This window comes from Abramis brama, assembly GCF_963993115.1.
Source record: "Abramis brama genome assembly, chromosome: 4".
Lineage (NCBI taxonomy): Eukaryota > Metazoa > Chordata > Actinopteri > Cypriniformes > Leuciscidae > Abramis > Abramis brama.
The window spans coordinates 44,478,434-44,505,456 of record NC_139966.1 but is presented as its reverse complement, the minus strand read 5'-3'; the positions used below and the strand labels follow the sequence as shown (position 1 = coordinate 44,505,456).

The following is a 27,023-nucleotide window of genomic DNA, read 5'->3' as shown; positions in this document are numbered from 1 at the left end:
GAGAATGTCTGAACTTTTTCTCAATTAATTAAACTAAATTTGCACTGATAACTGCTACCATGAGTGAGACTTTTTTTGGTTGCACTTTATTTGAAGATGTCCTTGTTACAGTGTAATTATACCATTGTGTACAAACTCAAAGCAATATTAATTAACAACATAGGATTAGGGTTTGGTTTAGTTGCTTGTAATTATGCATAATTTACAAAGTCAGTACATGTAGCGTATAACAAGGACACTAAAATGTCCACATTTTTAACAAAACATGGGTGGGATGTTTTACTTTTCTGCACATTAATGTTGTTATTAAAACTTTGCATATCTTGGAAATATATAAAAGTATGTTATAGGGAAAAAAATACATCAGATTTCTTTTACATTTTCTCTATTACAGCCTCATGACACCAATTTACCAAAAATAAAAATAGCCCACTAATATCTCACCAGTGGAACACACATGATATTTCATACAGTGGACTGTCTGAGACTTAATAGTGAAAATGTTTTTGTTTTTTCTATATTTCTATTACATACTCTATTATCAGTAAAGCATCCACAATGACAAATGAGTACTTATCAGCATTTTCAATTTTAAATAGAATTTTGGTTAAATTTTTCTTTAAAGTGTCCATGTTACAGTGTAATTATACATTTAAGTACTAAGTAATAATAATTAACTACACGTACTTACTATATAATAGGGGTTAGGGTTTTGTTTATGGTTATTTGCATGTAATTATGCATAATTTATAGTTATTACTACAGTACCTGTAAAATAAAGTGTTACCTGAATTTTTAACGGCAAATGTTGATAACACTTTATTTTAGTCTGTTACTTGCTATAGTAATAACAGTAAACAATGCATAATAACATGCGACTAACCTTAAACCAAACCCTAAGTAAGTACATGTTAATTAATATTACTCAGTACATCCTGCATATTTACACTGTAACAAGGACACCCTAAAATAAAGTGTAACCCAAATAATTTGACATGATCTCAGACTTTTGGACGCCACTGTATGTTCAAGATATCTTCTTGTTCATACTTTGGTGATATCAATAATCCATGTAAAGGCTGAAGCGCATTCTCAAAGGCTAGCAGGTGTAAATATGCCTGAGCTACAGGAGCAGGAGGGTGCGGATCTTAATTCCCATTTTCCAGCGGTTGCTTACCCTCAGGCTCCGCACCCAGAGTGAAAGGAGCCTTGATGTTCTGCCTGTCCCTCTCGGCCTCCTCGTCTTCGTCATAGGTGTCGTCATCTTCCTCATCGCTGTGGTGAGGGGTGGAGTGGAGGGAAGCTGACGGGGACGGAGGGACGGATAAGGGTCGCGGGTAACGGAAACCTTGTGTCTGTGCAAACGAAAAGATTCAGTCACTCATACTGATTCTGATATAATGGTAAACAAGAGACTTCTTGATTCATTGATTTCACACATCTGTCTCACTTTAATTTTCTGTGTGTGTTTGTATGTGTGTGTGTAGTCTTTTTAAAGCATATGTGTAGAACAACTGTGAGTGAGCTCGAATGGGAATCAAGTCGTCTTCCTGAGCAGGTAAATGTTATCCTGTCAATTAAACTCAAGAACGAAGTTCAACTGCGGTGCATCCTCATCACTCAGGAGTGTTAGATGTCATACAGTACATTCAATAACACCCGGATTAGCAATTTTGAGAGCAGAGAGATGAGGCGAAAATCAATATAAAGTTTATGCTCCTAATCAGCATTAACCTGCCATGATGATAATGATTTAATGATGTCTATATTTCTTACATAAGATATTTACTCAAAGTAGAATTTTTCTGTAACAATGTAAAAGTCCTTACTGTCAATTTTGATCAATTTAATGCATCCCTGCTTGATAAAAGTATTAATTTCTTTTTTCTTTTTTTTTTTAATCTTACTGACCCCGAACTTTTGAATAATGGTGTATATAATGTCCTTGACCTTTAGGTTCATATAAGATGATGAAACGAAGCACACAGCTTACAAGTAGTGCAGCATTGTGTTGTCATTGTCAGTGCTAGAGCATTAATGTGCATCTGAGAGAGTGCGAGTGTTAGCAGGGCTCACCGGTGCGAGGTTGAGATGGTCCATTTTGAATTTAGCAGGGAAGGATCTGTTGAGGGCCAGATGCCTGGCTTGCATGTAGAACTGAGCAGAAAGAAACAGACAACCGCGTGTCATTTGATAAAGAAAACATGCAAATTAACCAATGTCCTTTTACACAGTGTTAACCAATGAAATAAAGGTGACACACACCCGAGTACTCAGAGGCAGAGCGTGAGCTGAGAAGATACTCACCCGTCCGAGGTATCGCCAGTCCAGCAGGTCAGAGAGTCTCTCCGTTCGGTTGCGTTGGATTATTCGCTGTCTGCGTGACTTTTGGCAGAATGAAAACATGAACTGAGTCAGCTGGTTACACGACTCGTCTGCAGAACGGAATCGCCGGTCCACAATGTAGATTCCTACAACATTGATTTAGTCAAAATACACAATGTAATGTAATTAAAACATATTGATAATACAAAAAAACAATTAAGCTGTGCAAATAGTTTTGGAAAGCAGTGACTCGTTTCATGATTCACTCACCATATTCAGACGGGTCGGAGACATGTTCTTCCATGAAACAGCCAAACCCAGATAGATTGGTGGTTACGCTGGGAATTCCCATTACAGTACACTCACCTGAACACACCAGATTACAGATGATGATCAACAAGAGTCATACGCAGTACATGTTTATCCTAAACTGACAAAAAAGGTTTAAAAAAATCTGCTTTTTAATTATACTGTATACGTTTATGAACAAATAAACAATTAAGCTGTGTATATCCACCTTTTTCCTGAGTAACCTATGAGAGCCTCCATGATAGATTCTAACTTCCGTTTGTATGCCGTCTCCATGTGGAACCCATTGTTGTACAGGATAAAAAGAGCGACTGAATTAATTATACAGAATCTTTTTGAACATTGCTAAAAATAAAAATGAGCGCAGGTGTGTTCATTGACTTTTCAGTTAGTTGTCATTTGTCACATGTTCCTTTGTTCAGTTTCCCGCCACTAGTCTGTCTCCCTGGTTACCATCATTAGTTCATCTGTATCACCTGTGTCCTATTAATTACCATCATCTGTGTTTCCTCCCGTTCACTCTGTCTTTGTTCAATTTCCGTTATGTATGGTTGTATTTATTCTGCCTGTCTGCCCGCTTGGAGAACTTTCATTAAAATAGATGTATATTGATCTTAATCTGTTCATCTTCGTCTTCCCATCTAAGATAACCGTGACAGCAGGCTTAAGCTGTTTTGTCTGCCTCAACAACATCAATAAAAATAAGGAATTCCTGAAAAGTAGGGATGAACCGAACCGATAACTGATAATTCTTTACATTTGAAAACCGATAACAGATATATTGGCCGATAAATCAAAATCCAAGTTTTTATTTAATTTCTGAGAGCCTGATTACAAAACAAAAGTCTCACCATTAAAATCCATGTCCCAAGCACACAATTATAATGTTCTCAATAATTTTTTATAGCCTATATGACAGCACGTTGTACTTAAAGGGATACTCCACTTTTTTTGGAAATAGGCTCCACTTTTTCCTGAAAATAGGTCTAATAGGTTAGACAAACTTAGTCCCGGTCACGTTGGAAGAGTATAGTTCCTAGCCATATCAGCCTAGAAAATCGCAACTTTTCATTTTCCGTCGGTCTTAGTACACGATGTAACTACAGAAGAGTCAAGTTTTAAATAGGAAAAATATTGAAACTCTTTGGTCATTTTTTTGAGAGAGATGCTAATGGTCCTGTCCGATTCAATGATCTATGCTAAGCTATGCTATAAGTGGTACCGCCAGACCCGGAGTTCGGCTGAATGGATTCGAAAAAGGTAAAACTCAACTGTTTAACTCTGGGGGAGTTGTAAAATGAGCCTATTTCCAAAAAAAGTGGAGTATCCCTTTAACTGTATTTTCCTTTTTTGAAGTGATTACAATCATATTATTTCAAGCTAAACCCATCATGTCTCAGCTGAAAGAAATAATCCATTATTTATCGGCTTTAATATATCGGCCAAATTTTCTCAACGGACCGATAACAAAAACATTAAATATGAACCGATACCGATATGGTGGCATCCCTACTGGAAAGCACTTGTTTTGAGCACCAGTAATTCTGAAAAGAATGTCCGTATGCCTCACATTCTATGCCAAAGACTGACAAGAGAAAACGAGCATGGCTTGCAGCACTTAAGTTAAAACACTCTCCGAAAAGGTACAGTATATACGAACTTCACCCCGATCGGGAGCTGTAACATAACATAAATGTGAGCAGCCATCTGTTTTCAGTGTAGCTAACCTTGGGTCGCTTCATCTACGCACTCATTACACTTTGACGGGTGACGCACTGAGAAAAGACGGTCATTGCGAGTGCGACACTGTAAAGTGATGGCACTATGGAGCCATGTGCTTTTTTAAACCCCTTTCATAGGTTTAACATTACATTATCAGTTTGGAAAATATGCTAATTTGACTAGAAACACAGGAGATCAGAAATATAAAGCCTAATTCTGGTACAAGTCAGGCAAAACATCCACGTTCAGGAAAAAAGGTGGATATAAAAATGCTACTGTATAAAATCGAGCTCAAATTCTGATGTCAACATTTATGTTAAAGTCGAGTCACAAAATGCTGAATGCAAGATTGTGACCGAATCAAAGATGTGAAAGGTACTAAAATGCGTTGTGTGTGAAACCTGGCGTGTAGCCCCATGGTTCATAGTAGGATGGAAACACTCCTAGATGGCAGCCGCGCACAAACTCCTCATAGTCCATAGGCAGCAGGGGACTGGTGGAGGACAGGAACTCCGGATGGAACACAATCTGACAAATACTGACAATTAATACTTCAAGGCCATTCATACACACATTTTTATAAAGATTTACCACAATCAATCAATACAACACATCTTTAATGCATCATGTGATGCACTTAACATGAACTCAACCAGGGCTCCTACATGGACATTCAGGGCTTAACTATAAGTATGACCTGCGGTCAGTAAATAAAACTGAAACGTGCGGTGATAAACGTGTTTTTATGCTTAGTCTAAATCTACTGGGGTCAGACATCATGTACTGCACACCTTCACTCTGTCATTGCGTCCATTGAAGAGGCCGATTCGGCGGATGTTGCTCAGGATGGGGTCTGTGGAGTCATCCAGCATGTTGTGAGTTGTTACTGGAGGGAGAGAGTGTCTCTATGAAGGACAAAGACATGAACATAATTGCAGGTGAGTGTATGGAAGTCAATGGAAGTATATGAAAGGATAACAAATAAAGAAATCAGCGATCCATAAGCAGTCGTTGAATAAAAATCATGAGGTTCAAAGTTTAGAAACTCCATTTAAGTTATAAAAAAAACTTGGCTGCCTGCTCTGCACTTACTTGCACCATTTCAATGGTCTCCAATATACATTATTCTTGCTATTAAATTCCAGAGACTGAGTCACAGGAAAAGAGTGAGTGGACTTTAACTCTCCAGAAAAATTAGCCTCATTTTTTACTCTCATTCCTTCTTTATAAACAAACACCAACACTAACAGATCGATATCTCTCCTTCGCTAGCTCCCCGAAATATTGATACCCAAATAAATCTAACCGGAGTGGCTGTATATTGACGTTCTGCTCATAACACTGCCATTAAGAAGCTGTAGAATAAATCTCAGTAACACATTCAATCTATCGACCGCAGACAGTCAGGTTAAATACGTCACTGAGATCTGTAACACAAACCACTCCGCCAGTAATCCAGTAGAATGATGCAGGGGATTCCTCCACAGATTTACAGAGGCTTAGTATGTCGATATTCACTATAACCTCAGCCTGACCTTTGATTAGAGTCCATTCATACAAAACAGATGCAGGGCAGGAGAGAATGAATGAAACCCCCCTGAAAACATTTACTCATTAATTCAAAGACGTCCATCTTTAGACCCATAGTTTGTCTTAAAACATGATTAAGTGATGTTCTCAAAAAGAGAAGGAAATATTAGATTAGATTTTACAGAATAAATTAAATCAAAACAACATAGTGTTAAGTTTAATACATAATGATAAATTTGTAGTATCATCTTGAAAGGGTTTCTTTTGTGATAATGACCAGCTGATATTATCCTTTTTTCATGGCTACTTATCAAATAAATAAATGCACATGAAATAGTGATTAGAGTTGAAATTATTTTAGCATGCGAGAAGAGAGCATAATGACATGAAAATAGCACAAGGTAAGAGATTGGCTGACATGCATAGCTGTCAAATATCCAATTTTAGTGATTGTTACAAAAAAAACTATATCAAAGTATTATTTCAAAAACAAAAAGGGACAAATAAAGACTTTTAAAACTGCTGATTTAATTCAGCTTTAAAAATGTAGTAAAATGTAAACAATTTAAATCAATTCAAAATGCAACATTTAAATTGGCTTTTTATTTTTAATAAATTGCATTTACAAATTGCTTCTCTTAAAAAAGTGTCTAAACAGTTTGAGTACATAGGAGTAGCCAATGAACTTGAACATGAATTAAATAACCAGTTTTAAACCTCTCTCTCTCTCTCTCTCTCTCTCTCTCTCTAAAAACCTCTAACTAGAATGTTTTAGGGATATCATAGACTGATACCTTGAAAGCACAGTAATAATTATTTTTCAATGTGGCCTCTTGTGATGTAAGAATTGAGCAACGTTTTGTCTGACCTGTGTTGCATAAATGGCCCTCTTCATGATTGTGAAATCATCTCTGTCCAGGATTTTGCTCATGTCTGGGATCTCACCCCTGTGAACGCAGGAGAACTTCATTAGATGAGATCCTACAAACACACACACACTCTTGCTCCATGATCACACATGAGAAATGAACTATTGACATCACACAATGCCATTATAAATATCCTCTAATCTGACAACTCCCAGGGTAAGTGTAGTGCATTCTCATCAACACTTGGTAGACACTGTGAAATATCAACACCTTGCTACTCAGCCACTCCAGTTTGTGACATCAAATGTTCATCACTCTTCATCATCACATACTGACAACATTTACGGTCACATCAATTTTGAGCCCTGTTTTGTCAGGTCTGTACGAGGGAGGGTTTACAGAGAGTGGAATCCACCAACCTTAACAAGCCCTCGTAAAGCTTTTTGCCGAACTTCTCCTTCACCGACTGAGCTGTGTCCCTGAGAGACAGACAAAAAATATATTTGCCATGTGAAAAGAAGAGCCATTTCTTTTTATTGCCTAATAAATATGACAAGTATAACTAGTGGGAAATCTGATCCAGCATCAGGGCTCTACTCTAATGTTGTGAGCTACTAGAAATAGAGATCCAAAGTTAACTATCGGCCCAGGAGTAAAATAAATAAAAACCAGGATAACCACCAGAGAGCATTCCTCCCCAGACCATTGTCATTCCACCATGAACTGCATTTCCCAGAATCCTTTGTCCAGACTCATTATCCCTGATTAGTTTCAGCTGTTTCTCATTTACCCTGTTAACTCTGGCTGAATCTGAAATTGCCCCCTATACCCTCAAATAGTGTGTTATTTGAGGGGACAGCCATTTGTAGTGGTGTCTGAAACCATAGTGGATGTTATTGAGTGCACTTATTCAATCCCACATTGCATAACGAGGGTGAAACCAATGTATGCTCAACAGCTGTCCGAATTCGATCACTCGTTTTCATCCACTCCTTTAAGTGAACTGTTTTAGTGGACTAACATAGGGAATAGTGGTTGAGGGTCTAGGGGCGATTTTGGATTCAGCCCCTGTATTCTGTGTGTATAATATATATATATATATATATATATATATATATATATATATATATATATATATATATATATATATATATATATATATATATATATATATACCTGGTTAACTCAGTCACTTATTGCAAAGTCTTGTATGTTATACTGCATTTCTGAGCGCTCGCTGGTTTAATTGATTAAGACTAGTAATGAAGGTTATATACTCAAGCAGTTACGCACCACATTTGCTTGCGTACAGCCTGTCCTTTAAGAGACTCCACATTGAAGTTGTTGGTTTTGGCAGGCATGATAAAGAACACAACCACTGTAACATCACTCTTATGAACCTGTTAGCCATTACACAAACATACAATCAATAATGAACATCTTTTGCTTTGACTAGTATGCTTAAACTAGATAATTATATTTTATGAAGAAACTAAGTTGTATAAGTACAGCAGTGACTGTTCATACCCTTAGCAAGTAGTTTAATCTGGACAGAGATTCGAGGAACAGGTCTGCTCCTTTATTTGAAAACTCATATCGTCCGGCGATGAAAAAGAACAGGGTCTTTTCCAGATTGAAGTCCAGATAGCTTCCAGTGAGAAGAGATTTTTTTTTAAAGAAATGATAACAAGCACCAATATATATATCTTTTTTTACAAGTGTGTGTGTTATTGTGCAGACAGAAAAGAGATCTAACCCATAGAAGTGACCTCTTACAAACTCCTGGATCTTGGATTTGTTCATGGAGTGCAGGTTCTGGAACTCATGCATGGCTGAGAACTTCCTAACATTCAGGCCGTTTGGGGTGACCACATCTGCAAGGGCAGTGCATACAAACATGATATTTTCAACATCACGTATTCAGAAGCTAATTATGAGGCAGATGAGGGGCTCTGTAATACCTGGCTGTCTATGGAGCATGTGATTGGCCTCCACAGCTGTAATCTGGGACACGGTGGTGAAGACATGCGCACAGTGTACAGCAGCCCTCTCCAAACAGTAGCGATGGTAGATCTGCCTCTCTCCTGCCTCTTGGTCTATGTTAAACTGCATGAAATAGGAAATAAAATTAGATTAAATGGGGAGTCTCTTGGATGCAAAGTTGATTTTTTTTTTTGCAAACTCTGCTGAATTGAGAATTTACAGATCAAAAATATTATTTTATTTTCATAATAATAAACTTTTAGTCACAATCCTGATGTAGTTAGAATAATGAGTCCGATTCTACCATTTTTCATTAAAAACAATGCAATATTAATTTTAAAAAGTCTCAGAGCTTCCCCCCATCAGCAGGTGAAGGAAGTCTCTCTGGGGCCAATAGGCGATAGCGTCAGTCGGTAAATCATAAGATGCTGTCAATTATTCTCCAGTCAACCTTCAGGCATGATGACCTTTATGCTCACTACACCAGCCCCAATTATCACTGCAGTCTGCATGCATTCTCACTTGCTCAGTTTCACCTCTAATTAGTGTTCACTACACCAACTAACTTGATTGATTTCTGTGGAGCACACTTTTTTTGTAGTTTTCTTTATTTAATGTAATGTATTGTGCAATAGGTGAAAATGAAATGTTTTACTATGTAAGCAGAAGTATTTAATGTGGTTCACTCGAAATGTTTATGTATACAATACAGATACTGTGTTACGAGAATAAGGTTTACAGAATATACACACTACCATTCCAAAGTTTGGGGTCCATAATTAAATACTATTTTTCAGAAATTAATACTTTTATTCAGCAAGGATGCATTAAATTTATCAAAAGTGATAGTAAAGACTTGTGTTACAAAATAATTAAATTTTGACTTTTGACATTTCCAAAAAGTATCCTGAAGAAAATGTGTCACAGTTTTCACACAAAAAAGGACAACTGTTTTCAACATTGATAATAAGAAATGTTTCTTGAGCAGTAAATCAGCATATTAGAATGATTTCTGAAGGATCATGTGACACTGCAGTAATGGTGCTGAAAATTCAGCTTCACCATCACAGGAATAAATGACATTTTAAAATATATTACAATAGAAAACATTTATTTTAAATTGTAATAATATTTCAAAATATTCCTGTTTTTACTGTATTTATGATTAAATAAATGCAGCCTTGGTGAGCAGAAAATACTTTTTTCAACAAACAAAAAAAATCGTACCGAACACAAACTTTTGCACAGCTGTGTGTGTGTGTGTGTGTGTGTATCGGGGCGGATTAACGCATGGGCTTACCTAAGCTATTAGCCTAGGGGCTCACTTTTCAGCAGTTTTTGCAAATATTTTCTAATCAATCTATTTCTGCAGTACTAGTAATTACTTACTAAAATAACAGGCAATGGAAGAGCACACAGAACGCATGATGGGTTAATGTTACATCACACTTCCCTACGTCAGTTTCAGCTGTAAACTCACACCACACCGAATTGTGCCGAATTTGAACTCACTGCAAAACTATTAACTCCCTCATTGAGGCCGCCACCTGGTTGCCTAATCCTAACCCCAACCCCAACGCCACACCTATTCCTAAACCTGTCTATACTGGGGACTCAAGGGCTGGGGTCAAAATTCGGCATTTATATATATATATTATAATGCAATATTATATTATGTAGGGGGCCTTAGAATATTGTGTTGGACAGTGAAGGGCCTTCAAGTCAAAAAGGTTGAGAACCTCTGATGTACAGTGTGAAAAATATCCTCACCTTGTCCAGGTTGTTGTAAAAGTCTGCATTACCAGCGCACAAGTACCGCCCCAGTAGGGTGGCGTGTGTGGTAAAAACGGTTGCCATGGGAATCTTGCGGGAGCGGCTCAGTACAAGTCCTGTCCCTGCCTGCCATTCGTGGAAATGAGCGATTACGTTGGGGTTGTCCTGAAGTTGGTCTGTTAACTGCAGAAGGAGACAGACAGGTTTAATATCACCAGCAGATTAATCCCAATGTCTACATCAAACCTTGACGAGTTAACACACTGAATCGATTCATATTTCAGCTCGGACAGACTGGAAGACTACAGCTATGTACACTCAGATGGCTTTTAGTGTAAAGTTTACCTCCTTGAAGAACCAGGCCACAAGAGAACCAAAGATGAGCGAGTCGTTGGCCTCCCTGTCGTGATAGGGCAGCCCGATGTGGCATGTGTCCCACAGATCCCCCTTCCAGCGGTCCAGGTTCCAGGCAGCTGCCCCAATATCAAAGAGGATGACGTACGGACTGCCCTCAATCAACCAGCGGCCAAAGTGAACCTGCATGTAGAGAGAAATTGAAGGCAATATCATCAAAATAGGCAAATATACCAACATATATAGGCAGTACAGGAAGACCCCACTTATTTCCATTCTTGTTGGAATCTATAAAATTAAAGACTTTGCTGTCCAAGAAACAAGTAATTGTTTTATGTCCCATCACAAGTGTTATTTTAGTATTATTTATACTGTATATTATGTATGTACTGTATATAGCAGATCCGACACACACACACAAAGGAATGTATTAGATAAAATACACTTTTCTGATAAAATAAAATTCATAGTGCCTCTACTGGTGCTGTTTAACTCAAAATGGATATTTTATTTGCTTCCCCTTACAGGGATCCTCTAGCGTCATCTTCTGGTCAGAATGAGACTAAGAAAAAATGAACGGCAACAAATCTTTTTTATACCCAAGATACGCTGTTGAATACATTTAAAAGCCGCTTTATTTTCTGTCTGATTTTAATACTAACATCTGATACTAATACAGCAGCAGACGTATTGACGCTAGATCAGCTTTTAAACATTTTTGTTAATTGGACAAAATGACTAGACCCACAATAAACCTGTCCAGGGCCTATATGTGTGTGATGCGGACATCCTGATAGGACACCAATAACTGTCAGAGCCGGACAGTAACGGAGTACATTTACTTGAGTACAGTACTTAAGTACAATTTTGAGGGATCTGTACTTTACTCGAGAATCATTTTTGGGGAGTACTCATGACTTTACTCAAGTACATTTGAGAGGCAAATATTGTACTCTTTACTCCACTACATTTCTATCCATAACCATGAGTACCCGTTACTTCTTCTAAAAAAAAGAAAAAAAAAAGAAAAATCTCGGAAACCCTCAATTTGTTGTTTCCCTCTCAAACGTGATTGGATTGTGCAGGCGCCACTGATTGGGACAGCCTATCAGCAGTCACCTTCAGCTTTCCGCCAAAGTCAACTCCATGGTCAGATTTAAATAAGAGACGAAACCATGGACGAAACAATGGATGAAGACGCAGCAGGTCCATCCCGGGAATGTGCCAACCCGTGGCCTCACCTCGCCAGACTATTTCAATTTTCTGAACAAGTTAATGATAGTTTTCGCTTCAAGTGTTTGCTGTGTTTACCAATGTAAGCACTGTGGCAGTAGTAATGCAATATTTAGAAAATGTACTCTTGTACTCTTGATACTCAAGTACTTTTAAAAACAAGTACTTTAGTACTTTTACTTAAGTAGACATCTGACTGTAGTACTTTTACTTGTACTTGAGTAAAATTTAGCAAGGGGTATCTGTACTTTTACTCAAGTAATGAAGCTGTGTACTCTGAACGCCTCTGATAACTGTATATGCAATACCTTGCAACCGTTGTTACTCAAGGAGTCCATGGCGGCTTTGATGGCTTGGCTTGGAGGTTCACATTTCTCCACCTGGGTCTTGAAGTTGTGTTCGTAGTAGGGTCCCATCATAAAGTAGTTCTCACCCCATTCGTCCACTGTGATCTTTGCTTTAGTCTGAATAACAGTGTATATACCCCCCACTGGAGATATATGGAAATAAAACATTTATGAATGAGAAAAGGAACAAAATGAGAACATTGTTAAAATTAAAACTTAAAGGGATAGTTCACCCAAAAATTCAAATGAATTTACTCACCCTCAAGTTGTTATAAACCTGTATGAGTTTCTTAGTTCTCTTGAAAAGAAAAGAAGATATTATCTCCTTTATAACAGTTGACTGTCCCCATTGACTTCCATAGTCTAAAAAAACAAACAAAAAAATACTATGGAAGTCAATGGGGTCCATCAACTGTTAGGTTACCAATATTCTTCAAAATATCTTCTTTTGTGTTGAACAGAACTAAGAAACTCATTCAGGTTTGGAACAACTTAAGGGTGAGTAAATGATGACAGAATTTTCATTTTTGGGTGAACTATCACCCAAATTTATAGGGATAAATCTGGACATAATATCGTCTCAAAAGCCATTTTGTAACAAGAAGATGGAGACCCCCAGGGGGCCACAAAGGAGTGTTAGGGGGTTGTGGAAAACTTTAGAGAAAAGCAGTGTAAAATATATAAAAATATAAAAATAAAATAAAAAGGTTAAACTAATTAACAAAATAAATTTGATTAATACATTTATTAAAATAAGTTAATTTAAATAAACACATTTGATTAAAATGATTAACATTTGTAAAATATAAATATACAAATAAATATTTTTTTATTTAAACAAAACATACAGTACAGTACTACAGAAAAAAAAAAAAAAAAGAAATATAATTTTATACTTGAAAATATATAACTTCCTTTTATTTATGTTATATTATATTAAATTTTAGGATGGAGTCCCTCAGATCATATTTGGATTTAAAAGATTGAAACCCCCTGTTCTAAAACGATCCATACGAAACAGAATTAGGTCTCAAAATCTGGTAATTGATCTGGAGCTTAATATTTAACCAGCTACACGGCCCTACAAGAGTGTATGAATGCTACACACATGCATTTATAAATGATAGCTCTGTCTTGTTTAACCATTTCAAGTCTTCTGATAAAGGGGTGAACAATCTTGAGGTCAAATGTGTGCAATTTCAAGGGCCAAACACACAATACCTTCTTGCTGAGGTTAGCAATACATTTTAAAAACCACGTGTGCTTGGTAATGAGATAAAGCAAACAAGATTTTGACAATTGTGAAGTGATTCTTCAGTTCAGCTTTGAGTACTTTTTTGCCTAATTGAATTTTAGAATATTTTTTAATTTGTGGACAATAGACATACATGCGTCTCTCAGGTAAATTGTAAGTTTGTTTTGTTTTATTATCATGAACAAATTACATTATAGACCCATGTCATTTCCAGCACATAAAATATGATTATGTGGTGGAAATTAAGGGGATGAAACATAATTTTAAAATTTGTGAGGTAACACCTTATTTGGATGGTCCCTTTTGAACATTCTGTTAACGAAGTAACATTACACCTACATAGTGTATTAGTTGACTGTCTGCTTAATATCTCCTAACACTTTACTTTGATGGTCCCCAACAGAAATTCTACTAACTATAGGCTAAGTAACTTTGCAACTACGTCAACTTATTCTACTAACACCTATACCCAACCAATCTACTAATACTCTAATGAAAGTGAGTTGAAATCAAGGGGACCATCGTAAAATAAAGCGTAAGCATTTATGGAATAAAATGGCCTACATATTTGCCTGGAAAAGGCTTAGCTCATACCTAGTATTTTATGTATCAAATGAAATAGGCCTACCATAAAATATAATTTTTTACAGGTATACCTTTTGCATAATTTGACAAAATTGCCTAATTGGAAATGCACTCTAAAATTAAACGAAATTATAAAAAATAAAAAAGTGCACAGTGAAAATATACAAATATTGTAAGTTCTTACCCTTATTAGTTACTTCCCAGGCGACCTCAAAGAGCAGGAGATCTTCCACAGGTAGACTTTCCTCTTCCCATTGTGGAAGTCCACTTAATGATGTTATTGACAAAGATCTGGACAGTCGCATCTCCCAAACTCTTAGAAATCGTTTTTATCCGTCAACTGGAGCTGCAAATGCAAATGGGCCGAATTACAATTGTGGTAAAAAAGAACCTAAAACCATCTAAACATGCAGCCACTGAGACGCCAAATTTTGGTTCTCTTTTAGGTAATGGAGCACCTGTGGGTCCTGGAGACACTTCCTCTCAATGTGAGCTGCTGCTCGATCTATTTCTCTAACCTTTAGTGAAGTCTAAAAAAAAAAAATCTGCATGTGTACACTGTGATCGCGTGTCTAAAGTCCACAGACATCAAGGCGAACTATTTGGCCTCTGCGCGCGGACGATACGTGCACACGCACCCATATTCTACTGCTATGTTCATCTTTTGGTCCATCTAATAGCCTACTACTGTAAAACAAATAGCATATTCCAATGCATGATTTCTTTCCACATCAGTCAGTAGCCTAGATATTTAAAAAAATATATATATCAGAGAAAAAGGGGGGAAAGTAAATAGGCCTACAAAAGTTATGACGCACGTCTACGCGTTTTTGACGTTTAACTGCTGAACAACATTTGCTATTTAGCTATTTTTTTTATAAATAAATAGAATTTCAACTAGGCCTAAATCTTAAATAAACTTAAATCACTGTAGGCTATAGCTTTCACCGATGATCTGTATTAGGCTACTTTACCTGAGAAACAGTCCCTAAGAGTGTTCAAAAGTCTCGTTACCATTTAAAAACTGCATTTTCAATTTCAATAATTTTTATACATTTAGGATGTTTGTAGCATCACAAAAAAAGAACAACAACCCTGAAGGTTTAGAGTAAAAAGCTTTTATCAGTTCTCCATCACAAATAAAAAAAAACATCATAATTCATACTCACACCAGATAATGTTGTCAGTGCTGACTCTTTATGGCAGGAACATTTTCTTGTAGTTATGATTTCACCTTATTACCATGCTAAAGGCAAGATAACAATGAAAGTTTAGCATATTTTCCCCACAAACAGTAATTGACCATGATTGTAGGCTACACCATTATTGTGGCTCCGTTCATGTTTTCCCGCTACAATACCCTTATTTTACTTTCATATCATGTTGTTCTCTGGCACAGAATGAGAGAAAACAAATTAAAACGTGTGATGTGTCTACAAACACACATAATTTGCTTTTCGCAGCAAAATTTCAGCAGCTATTTGAATAATCGACTTCAGTGTACAGTTTACCACAGGAGTTCCAAGAAAAAGAAAAAAAACGAACATTTTTACAGTTGTAATGCTCTGAATGAGGGAGGCAACAGGGAGGTCCTATTTTTTCAAAGACAGTAATATATGTAAAATAAGGTCAGGTGATGTCACCAGCCAAGCTTTATATTGAAGGAGGACAGCAGAGCATGGGTTTGTTCACTGAGGAGAGAAAGGCTCAGCTGTGCTGCATAAGCTTTACAATTCAGCAGTATGAAAATCAAGGCACTGATTCTCTTCCTGTCAGCAATGATCTGTCAGTCCACAGCTATGAGAGCACCATTCACTGACATGGATACACCTGAAGCCAGTCCAGGTAAGGTGATGCATTTCAATCCAAATACATGATTATGCTTGTTAAAAAGTGTACTGAAAAGGATATCTTACTTTACAGACTCCAAGCAGCACTATCTCTCAATGGAGCGGAGGCAATTTGACGAGCCCAACGCTTCGGACGACGGAAGCCTTTGCGTATTCATCCAAGAAAAAGATGAATTGAGTAAAATTTCCTGCAAACATCGATTAACACGCAGTAAATTCAACTACAATCCGTTCGGGCTGCGTTTTGGGAAGCGAAATGAAGCGACAACTGACTCTGACAGACCCAAACACGAGCACCTGCTGCCAATGATGCTTTACCTGAGAAAACAATTAGAAACTTCGTGAAAATCACTCTTCATCTTCATCAGATGAGAGGATGTGGTTTGCTTGGTTGAAAACTGTGGGTAATTATTTCCGGCACGCTTTGCCTGTTATTATGCTTTTATTTCTTAATCATGGGATTTTATGGCACACTTGTTTCATTTAGTTATTGTATTTGTGCAATAAACGATTTATATTGTTTGATGGCTTTTGAATTATAATTGTGGTCAGAGTGCGAATTATGGGTGGTTGAGCACCCTAATTAAGGTTTTGAAGCAGACAGGACGTATAAAATGTTGAATATTATTTTCAGAAAGGGTTTTCTTAGTTAATTTTACAACCTTCTCGCGTATTTTCGTCTGGCTGTAAACAGAATATTTGTTCGCTGCAGGTAAAGGCAGTTCCAACCCTTTTGTTCCTTTAAAGATAGAACATTGACAAACTGTATTTTTTATATTATTTAAGTGTCACAAATACAACAGAACAGTTAATTTTATCTTTAAAACGTTTAGGTGCAAAAAAAAGTTAGCTATACGTTAGAAGAAAACTAGCCTCTATTAAGTCATTGTATAATTTGACACTTTTTTGAAAATCTATTAATGCAGCTTGTTTTTATTAAAGGTTTTTACCACCGTAAAGTGCTACTTGTATCAATATAAGACCTCAAAAAACAGCCAAGACAGATTTGAACAGTTCATTATTTTATTAACTTAATCTTACACACACCAATGACCAACACTTACAAAATAATTCAGAATGAATACATTTGTATCTACCTCACTTCATTCCCTTCTCCTCTTGACTTAAACAGCAACAGAATGTTCCCTAATGATCTCACTAAATTAGGTCCAGACAAGAGGGGTGTTGGTTCCTTCTTCATTGCCTACACAATGACTTAACAAGTGCAAAGATGTTGCCCTTTGATCATTCTCTTTAGAAGAAATATTTCATATTTTAGATTATGCCTACCTAAGCCACCATGGAAAGAAACTTCAAAGCAACCATATCCAAAAGCAAGTGAGAAGAAAGGACCGACATAGTTATAAAGAGTGTGTAAAGATACTGAGGGAGTGTGAAGAGTGAATGAGTGTGTGGCATCCCGCAGTTGACCTACAGGTCCTTCAGGTCTTTTTGGATGCCCCACAGAGTGTCACCGCTCTTCTTCAGCTGAGCGATTTCTTCGTCGGTCAGGGTCATGTTGATGACGCTGCCCACTCCACTGCTGTTAAGCACACAGGGCAGACTCAGGTACACCTCCTCGCTGATTCCATACATGCCCTGCAGACAAGAAACACGTGAAGTGATCACTTAAAAACACCTTGATTCATTCTGTGCAGTTCTGGGATATGAAAGTGTATGACTACATGATAAACAGTGTAAACTCCTCTCACCTTCACCATGGTGGAGACAGGGTGGACGCGGTTCAGGTTCTTCACCAGGGTCTCGGTCAGGTCTGCCACACTGAGGCCGATGGCCCAGTTAGTGTATCCCTTCAGCTTGATCACTTCATAGGCACTGAGAGAAGATAGGAGCAACTAATTAACAGTGGATATTTAATCAATCATTACTTAGTCATGTCATTCCAAACACCACTTTTATTTTGTATTGAGTATTTTGAAACCAAGAACTTGAAAGCTTGAGCTTCAAACATTAAATTTCCATCTGAATTGTCTACAAGAAAATTACTACAAATTCTCCTTTTGTGTTAAAAACCCTACAAGTTTATGGGTTTGTCAAAAATTGTGTAATTGGTATTATTCTGGCTGAAATCCATTTTATTATAATTTATGAAATACTGAAAATTATAATTCACCTTCTCAACAGCACTGTGGTTAACTAAAATTTAATAAATCTAGATTTCCAATTGCCCATCAGTCATAACAGAGCCCCCAAAACAAGATGTCCCCTACCTGTCCACAACCATCTTGTGAGCTTCCTTCCAGTTCTCAGTGTCTTTATCTGTGCCGATGTCGGGGTTGAGTTTCTGCAGGCTGACTCCTGCCACATTTGTTCCACTCCATACAGGCACTGTTAAACAAAAGAATATGCCGTGATTGACTGAAATCGTGCCACATCATGCAGCCGTTGACATTGTGTATCAATCTTATTCTTTCTGCCAGCCCTTCATCCTCTCCCTCTAGTTACTTTTCTTCCTCTCCCACACCCTCCATCTTTCCTCTCCATTCAGCTCCCTCTCTCACCGCTGGAGTCTCCATGCTCTCCCAGGATGTAGCCGTTAAAGCTGCTGGAGTGGATGCCCAGTTTCTCCGCCATGATGTAGCGGAAGCGGGCGGAGTCCAGGTTGGTCCCGCTACCAATGACGCGGTGCTTTGGCAGGCCGCTCAGCTTCCAGGTCACGTAGGTCAGAACATCCACTGCATGAACGCGGACAAAAGCAGTTACTACAGATGCACTACAAAACATTCAAATTAAGCATGTTGTGCGTTTGTTTGCTCACCTGGATTAGACACCACAACAAGGATGCAGTCAGGACTGTATTTGACAATCTGAGGGATGATGTGTTTGAAAATGTTGACGTTCCTCTGCACCAGGTTCAACCTGCTCTCACCCTCCTGTTGACGTACTCCGGCCGTCACCACCACGATACGAGAGTTAGCAGTCACAGAGTAGTCTATAAAAAAAACAAAAACACATCCACTCAAAACTTCAGGCAGTACTACTGAAAATTCAAGCCTTTCAGCATAAAGGTGCGTCGTTCAGCTAATTTTTGCAGGCGAAATCTAACAATTTCAATAAGAATTCACAGAACCAGGCATTTTGAGTCAAGGCCAAAATCTCCCTCATGCAGATTTCGCTATGGGTTCAGGTTGGTTATACGGATCTGCTGTGTTGACCAACAGAAAGCTGTTTGGTTTAAAAGTAACACTATTGTCAAGTACCTTTTTTTTGCATGCAAAACATTGATTGCACCTTAAGCCTCTAGCTTTTAAAAGACCACGAGAACTTGACGTATATTAATATACAAGCTAAAATAATCTGATCATTTTAACGGAGTCAGGCTCATGGAAGTTCATCCCACCCTTGTCAGCCACAATCTTAGGGGTCTTGAGGAAAAGGCTGCCATGTTGCAAATCCAACATCTCTCCCCTCAGTCTATCCTCCACAACATCCACCAGAGCCAGTTCATCTGTAAGCTCCTACAAGACAGGAAACAACATTATTACTTTAAATGCAAGGCAATTTTCATAGTAAGCTGCAGTCACATTAGCTAAATTTAGCAGGAAAAAGGCTCATTGTCTATAGTGCAGCTTATGCAGATCTCCCAATTACATCAATTCCTATTGAAATGATTGGATTTTGCCTGCAAAAATTCACCTAGCGACAGTAAACGTGACCACAAACTATAGTAGCTATAAATATTATATATATTCAAGGCATGAATGCCACCAAAATTCAAAGTAAAAACATTTGCTCATTACACTTATGTAGAGTGATTCATTGAGTGATTAAGATTAAGTCTCTTACCCTAAGCAGGATGCTGACAGCGCACGCCATGCCCACCTGTCCCACGCCAACAATTGTGACTTTGTTCCTGGGGGGCTCAGCGGGGCCGCTGGCCAAAGGAGTGATCAGCTTCTCCATCACTGAAGCCATGATCCCGCTGGAAGAACAGGACAGATCATGTTCACAATGCAAACTAATGAGAACGTACCACCTCTAAGCCATCAATAACAGAAATGAAAGTAGAAAAAAAAATGACAGGAAGCTGTGTAGTAAACATTAACTGGGTAAGATGACACGGTCAGGCATCAAAGCTGGGTCAAGGTAACGAGGTCACCCTCACTGCGTAAACCATACTGTGAAAATTACCCATATCCTGAGTTGCAACCAGCAGAGGCCCACTCGATAATAAAATTAGCCACTAGAGCAAAGTCACTCTGCCCCCATTTGCTAGACAAACTGAAGGAGTGTTTCTACACACTGCAATATTAATTAGCAATGTGTGTCCATCCAAGACAAAAAAGAGAAAAAGAAAAAAAAACATTACTTATATAAACCAAATTATTAATAGTTTACTTTGCCCCATCTAGTAAGCTTCTAAGTGCATTATACAAATTAAACCATAATTTATTTTAGGCAGTTAGAATTACAGTCAATTAAGTTTATTACAGACGACTAGACAAACCTGTACTGGTTTATGAGCATGCAAACTCTGGCACACACACAGAAAGAGAGCTCAATTGCGACACTAATCCACAATGGGCTCATGAGGATTATGTTAGACGTCAGATATGATCTTGAAAGTGTTAGATATTGCCATCATAAAATGCCTAATTGCACTTCTTCAAGGGTCATAGCCAGCATAACATACAGCCATGCGCCTTTATCTCCAAACCTTATCTTGAAATGCTGCTGCTACTTAACATAACTATCGTTTTATGAACTGAGATTCATGTGAAACGATCAACCAATTACATGAAGGCCGAAGACTACTCTCTGCTAGTACTAAACCACATTCATGAATTTATACACTTAAAATCAAAATAGTGGGCTTGAAGTACTGTGTAAAAACTAACAAACCAAATCAGAGCATTTTACAAAAAGGTTTGACTCTTGGTGGGTAGCTATGAGTGTATATAAATGAAATAATGCGATGTGGTAAGCTAAGGCTAATGTATAAGTTAAATGAACTAAAATGATGTGAAAATTGACCTGTTTATTCATTCAATTGTAAATTATAAAATTTTAAAACATAACATTCTATAAGAATTATTAACAATAATTTTAAAAACTATTTACAAATTGAATTAGCCTATATTATTTAAAGCTAAAATAAAAATGGTTTAATAATAATAATAATAATAATAATAATTTTATACTCGTTAAATACAGTTTGTTGCTAACTTGCTACTGTGTAAACAGAGAATTCGAATTGTTCTAAAAAAAAAAAGAGAACAAAAAGTAAGTATTTCAACTTAATTCAGCGCTCATAAAACCCTATTATGACGCAACCGTCCTTATCACGTCCTTGACGATTCGGATTAAGTAATTGCGTCTGAAAACAAACAGCAAATTGTAAAATCATGATGGCAATCGATTCATTCTTATTTTAAGAGCCTCTAGTTAATCATTCGTAGTTTGGCCTCTCTCCATCAGTTGAATTTAAACAAGGCCAAATTCACGGTCAGCGTGCAGTGGATTCCTCCATGTTCATGCGTGCACCAAACACAAACGTCCTTGGCTGCTCATCTATCAATTCAGGTTGGAAACACGACTGTTACTTCACTTCTAACGCAACAAAATACTTCAGACTTTAAGATGTGTCGCACGGAAGTGTTGCAAACAACAAAGCGCCGATTTATTCACACCTCAACGACACTATACATCGCACCATGAAGACGGTGCTTGTTTAACATAATGCTGCTAATCGAGAGAATTTATTTAGATGAGGCATATGCGAAGCAATAAAACAGCCATTCAATGCATATACATACATTTGTTGCAGGAATGTTAAATAAGTATCCTTAGCTGCAGGAAGAGCAGTGTGAGCCGCTGCTGAGTACCAGTGAGAGAGAGCGAGCGCGTGCGTGCGTGGTCGCGTGACTTGTGGAGGAGTGGAATTTAAGCGTGCGGTGCTACGCAGAGAGCGTATGACCTACTGTCACAAGTGCATGCGATGCCCTTACTGATATGAGGAATATGAGAACGACAGACAGACCGGCCCACTTTCCCCTTGGAGGACTATGTCAAGGATTTCATCGTTGTCATAAAAATACTTCCTCTCCACTGACCTTGCACCTTAATGGGATCTTTATTAATGCAATATTTGTCAATAATTCCACATTAAAGTCGTATCCCAAATAATCACTATGCAAAGTCAAATATTAAAATTAAAACATTGCATTTTCCAGCTTTCATTAGATTATTTGGGATGTTGGTTGCCCAATGGAGTTGTTATGCAACAACCAAGACAGGTTTTGAACTGCCTAGTAAACACATCCAGATGGAACCTAATTAGTGAATCTTGTTGTAACTCGAACATTACAGTTCAAATACAAAATCAAGAAAACTTGCGTGGCTACTTTACTTAAAGTGGGCATTACCCTCAATTTTGAAATAATTGATATCAAAAGGCTTTAGCTTTTGCATTTTGGAGCCACATGTTTCCTAGATTATGATAGACAGACAGACAGACAGACAGATAGATAGATAGATAGATAGATAGATAGATAGATAGATAGATAGATAGATAGATAGATAGATGTGTTTGTGCTGTGGCAACTCGGCAACATGAACAGCCTTCTCATGATCAAACAATGCTTTCTTAAATCCTAAATATGGGGACCAATGAGGCCTCTGTTCCTCCCACTGGCTCGTCCAATAAGAGCATGCATCAGTCAGTGACATCAGTCAGTGACATTATTTGCTTGAAAGCTTAGAGAAAGGAAGAATGTTTGTCTACATGCATCAAATAAGGAAATAAAGAGATGAAATATACTAAATGGATAAAGATGAAGAAAAGAGCAAGAGAGAAGAAGAGGAGCTGTGCATGTGTGTGTTAGGGGGGATTATGGGACACCTTGCTGTCTAGTTAGTGCTTGGTTTTGTGGATAGATTGGTGTGTGTATTACATAACTGTCTGTGCCCTCTAGGTCTGGCCATCCTGACGGCCACTATAATGGAGCTATTATAGTTCCTGGAAATGTTAAATTCTCCCATTCGAATTTTCATTGTAGCCTATGTGTTTACTATTTCTTTAATGCACTCAAGCCCTTATCAAGCTGCAAAAGAACACTTAACCATGCTTAACTCGCGTGCTGTTTATCTAAACGATGTGTCGATCCTGCTAAATATAGACTTTTTAGTCTAAAAATGGCACTTTGTAAATACCGAAGTACAAATACAACCTGTCATGTTTCATGTCATTGAAATTAGTTCAGGTGCCAGTTGAGAAATTTATTTATCTATTGCCATGGCTGTCTAAATACTAAACTGAAGTAGATGTGTACACAACAGGTTTGTCCCTCATTGGCATAGTTCACCTAATATATTTCCACCAATCAGTGAGCACAAACCTACCGCCCATCAAACCAGTGGCCAATCACAGAGAGACACTGTTCTTCATGAGGAAAATGAGGGCAGCTGGAACATGGAAAGTGAGCTGTGAATATAAGTCAGCAAAACTGTAGTAATTATATAGTTTTTATAGTATTATATAGTTTTATATCAGTTATATGTACTGCATATAGATTATTATCATTATAAATTAAACTGAGGAGGAATGTAATTCATTGTCTAGTATCTTTATTCTGCTTCTAGGCTCTTCAATCCCTCTCATATAACAGAGGCTGGCAAACGTTTGGTTATTAATGAACCCATGTGACCCGGTGGAAGGGCTGCATGCTATTTCAGACTGACCTTTATGAGACAAGGGTTGCAACAACAGAGAGAGACAGACGCATTAGCACACACTCACATGCACAAATACACAGAGTGTGATATTTGCCAACACTATTCTCACTTCAGGTTTTCTTTAGGCCGAAATGTTTCATTACCCAACTTTTATAAATGTATGAAAACAGTGCCAAATCTTTATGATTGTCAAATATGAAGCCATAACCAATGGTGAAGCAAAGCAAATCTTCATTACTGCCTAAGTAATGATAGATCTCAGTATTTAGAAATTATTATGCATAAATATAATGAAATGTAAGTGAAATGATACAGCATATTAATCTGAGATTTTAACAAAACATGATTTCTAACCGGTGCTTTTTAGCATCATTGAAATATTTGAATTGAGTTTTTTTACCTTTATATTTTAAAAAAGTAATTTTGAGTTTTGTAATTTTTATTCGTTTTTGAAAATATGTCTATACAGTTTTTTATTATCCTTTATTTCGTTTTAGTTTTGTTATTTTAGTACATTAAGTGAAACTAAATGAAAATTAAAAAATGTTGCTTTTATTGCAGTTAACGTTTATTTTATTTCAACTCAGTCTAATAAAAAGTCTCATCCAAATGCAGCTACTTCTTCATTTTTCCAGCTATGAAGTAGATTTGAAGTCAAATCTAATTGGTGTAATTCTATTGCACGATCACATGAGCTTCACAAACAGCTGCTTTAACATTTAACTCTCTACGTTCATGTGTTCACCAAAGGGCTAAAAATAGCCAGCTGGTCCAATAGTATTTTGCATCCATGTGGGTTATGATTTATTTATTCATTCCAGTTTATATGATTTGTAAAATTAAAGTTCATTTAAATACCAAAATCACAGTGAAATCATGTGCTTTTAACACACTTTTGATGGCTTGATGCCGTAATAGTAACTAGGGAGGTGAAGGTGCATGTGGAGCCATTACAGAGTAAATGCATTTGTGGCAAAAAGGTTACAGTGAAATGCAGCTCTGCACCTCATGACCTTTGACCCTCAGCATCAGCGGCTTGGGAAGCAAATCAGAGAGCCTTCATTTCTCAGAATTCATCTTCACAGTCCTCCCACTGCAAACCACATCAACAAGACAAACCAAATGGGATATAATGACGACAATGGAGCAAACAGACACTTATGAGAACACCCAGTCCTTCCCTCTCAAAAACCCCATACACTCACAAAGATGCCCAAATGCAGGCACACTCTGTGAAATGAATGACCCCTCTCTGCTTGGTGTTCCTCTAATAGGATGTCTCTTAAGAGCTCAAAACAGGCTGTACTGAGGTCACAGGTCACCATTTTCCCGTTGCTTACATCAAGGTGATGACAATAGGAGAGAGAACGTTCATTGTAACGGCGCAGTAAGACTGTATTAGTTCATCACTCATACTGGCCACTCAAAGCAATCGAGACACTGTGGATTCCACATCACTGAAATGCTATAAAATAATCATAAAAGAAACTAATTAAAGGTGCATATTCAAGAGCAGGAGTTTCCATTTTGTTTGCCAAACTGATTTGACCTAATACATATGTACATGTATGCATTTGATTATACAATAATTTAATTTCTATCACAATCTCACAAATCAGTGTTGGGTGTAATGCATTACTAAGTAATGAATTACTGTAATTTAATTACTTTTCCCGTGAAAAATAATAATAAGGGATTACTCTTAATTTTTCTGAGATTTAATTAGTTACTTCTGGTTTAATTGCATTACATGTTGTTATGTAAAGTTATTTTAGTATTATTTACAGTATTATAAATAATAGTAAACATTTTAATTTTAGTTTATGTTTTTAATATTTTATGTGCTTTTATCAAAATTTGTAATTTTTTATGAGCTTCAATTTATTTTAGTTTAAGATTTTACATTAATTTATTTGTTTTTAGTTTTAGCAATTCTAGTAGTACAGCTTATTTCATTTCAGTTAGTTGCCAAGGCAATATTTCTAATTATCATTTAAGTTTTTCATCCAACATTTATATTTTATTTTTATCTTTATTTCAAATAACAAAAATGTTTTAGAAATGTTTTCAGTTTTAGTAAACAAACAACAACGAGGGTCTGAGACCCCGTTCTACTGTATAATAAATACGCCTTAATAAAAGTATCTATTGTATAAAAATAAGCTTATATATTTACACAACATATGAAATATGTATACAAATATGACCTAATATTAGGAACATTTTATAATTCTAGATATAATAACACTTTTAATACACACAAATAACACAAACCAAAATTCTCATTCCAGAAGATGTCTCATTCCAAAAGTCAAATAAAAATCAACAGATGTTTAGTGTGTGATTGATTTTACTCTAATATTCATACAGGCATACAGTGACACTGGAGAAACCCAGTGTCGTATGATCATTCAATAGTGCTTTCAGTGCTGATAAACACACCAGGAACTGTGGCGTTTATTGCAAGGGGTGAATGTGGAAAAAAATCTTTGTATTTGTGAAGTTACTCAGGATACAGTTGATAAAGGAGGAGTCTAGTAGTCCAGGAGACCCATCTTCCTCTTAAGGGACTCGGGCATCTCAGGGGGTGGTGGACGGGGCAGACGGAAGTACACCTTCACCGAGTCATAGATGAACCACTGTAGGGCGGTCAGCGTGCCAATCATAATGATTCGAGCAACAAGACCCTTCCACACACCTGTAGGAGAAAGAAGCCATATGAACTCTTGATTTATACACAGATTGAGACCGACAGTTTTTATTTAACTGTTACTCTGCTGTGCCATCCATCTGACTTAACACATGCTAACAATCAATTAACTGAGATAAAAGAGCAAAATAAAAATTGGTCATATTGTTTTTTTTTCATATGAAACTGATGTGATCTAATGGAAATAAATCCAGGAACAACAGCCGCCTCTTTTGGTAATAAAGAGTATTACATCCATCTGCAACTTCAGTGAAATGGTGCTTCAAAGTTTTTTTTTTATGTAATAAAATAATAGCAATTCAAATCAGTATTTCACGTCCATGAATTTATTTATTGGTCTTGCGGGTCATTATGGCAAAATAAACCCCTCAGGTTTTCTTTTTGATCCACAGCTGTTGGCTGTATGTTTATGCAGAGACTCACCTACAGGTCCCAGTCTTTTCAGCACCTCGACAGCTGAACTGCCTTTCTCTTTGTTTAGTA

The 27,023-nt window shown here is 37.1% G+C and overlaps 3 protein-coding genes across 5 annotated transcripts in view; all 3 read right to left on the bottom strand.

Annotated features, from left to right (window-relative positions):
- Nucleotides 1–64: 64 nt before the first annotated feature.
- Nucleotides 65–14,811, bottom strand: gys2 (glycogen synthase 2). 2 transcript variants are annotated; one of them, XM_084111278.1, is made up of 17 exons: nt 14,744–14,811; nt 14,470–14,631; nt 12,407–12,588; nt 10,857–11,048; nt 10,509–10,694; nt 8,717–8,861; nt 8,512–8,629; nt 8,283–8,403; nt 8,049–8,155; nt 7,175–7,234; nt 6,755–6,833; nt 5,148–5,261; nt 4,758–4,884; nt 2,596–2,691; nt 2,308–2,471; nt 2,077–2,157; nt 65–1,355 (listed from the first exon to the last, which is right to left on the bottom strand). In XM_084111278.1, the coding sequence occupies exons 2-17, from the start codon at nt 14,588–14,590 to the stop codon at nt 1,149–1,151; spliced, it is 2,100 nt and encodes a 699-aa protein (XP_083967404.1). In that variant the 5' UTR covers nt 14,591–14,631; nt 14,744–14,811; the 3' UTR covers nt 65–1,148. The 2 variants fall into 2 exon arrangements, with proteins under 2 accessions (XP_083967404.1, XP_083967403.1); XM_084111277.1 differs by having other exon boundaries at nt 14,470–14,810.
- Nucleotides 14,812–17,140: 2,329 nt separating this feature from the next.
- Nucleotides 17,141–22,206, bottom strand: ldhba (lactate dehydrogenase Ba). The gene is made up of 8 exons (XM_084112037.1): nt 21,913–22,206; nt 19,943–20,078; nt 19,497–19,614; nt 18,915–19,088; nt 18,658–18,831; nt 18,367–18,484; nt 17,848–17,971; nt 17,141–17,734 (listed from the first exon to the last, which is right to left on the bottom strand). The coding sequence occupies exons 2-8, from the start codon at nt 20,069–20,071 to the stop codon at nt 17,567–17,569; spliced, it is 1,005 nt and encodes a 334-aa protein (XP_083968163.1). The 5' UTR covers nt 20,072–20,078; nt 21,913–22,206; the 3' UTR covers nt 17,141–17,566.
- A 3,956-nt stretch (nt 22,207–26,162) lies between these two features.
- slc25a3a (solute carrier family 25 member 3a) overlaps nt 26,163–27,023 on the bottom strand; it is a 7,294-nt gene continuing 6,433 nt past the window's right edge. For both annotated transcript variants that reach the window (XM_084113069.1, XM_084113070.1), the window contains exons 7-8: nt 26,964–27,023; nt 26,163–26,528 (exon numbers count right to left, since the gene is read on the bottom strand). The exon at nt 26,964–27,023 is cut by the window's right edge and continues 51 nt beyond it. In XM_084113069.1, the coding sequence (XP_083969195.1) occupies nt 26,365–26,528; nt 26,964–27,023 (224 nt within the window). In that variant the 3' untranslated portion in view covers nt 26,163–26,364. The remainder of the gene's footprint in view (nt 26,529–26,963) is intronic.

Coding starts and splice junctions, on each gene's coding strand:
- gys2 (XM_084111278.1), bottom strand. CDS start 14,590: ATGCGACTGTCCAGATCTTTGTCAATAACATCATTAAGTGGACTTCCA. Junction 8,156..8,282: donor GATTAAACTACTTGCTAAGG/GTATGAACAGTC, acceptor AATGGCTAACAG/GTTCATAAGAGTGATGTTAC. Junction 2,158..2,307: donor ACTGGCGATACCTCGGACGG/GTGAGTATCTTC, acceptor CTTTCTGCTCAG/TTCTACATGCAAGCCAGGCA.
- ldhba (XM_084112037.1), bottom strand. CDS start 20,071: ATGGCTTCAGTGATGGAGAAGCTGATCACTCCTTTGGCCAGCGGCCCC. Junction 19,615..19,942: donor CTGTCAGCATCCTGCTTAGG/GTAAGAGACTTA, acceptor CCTGTCTTGTAG/GAGCTTACAGATGAACTGGC. Junction 17,972..18,366: donor CACAAGATGGTTGTGGACAG/GTAGGGGACATC, acceptor ATCTTCTCTCAG/TGCCTATGAAGTGATCAAGC.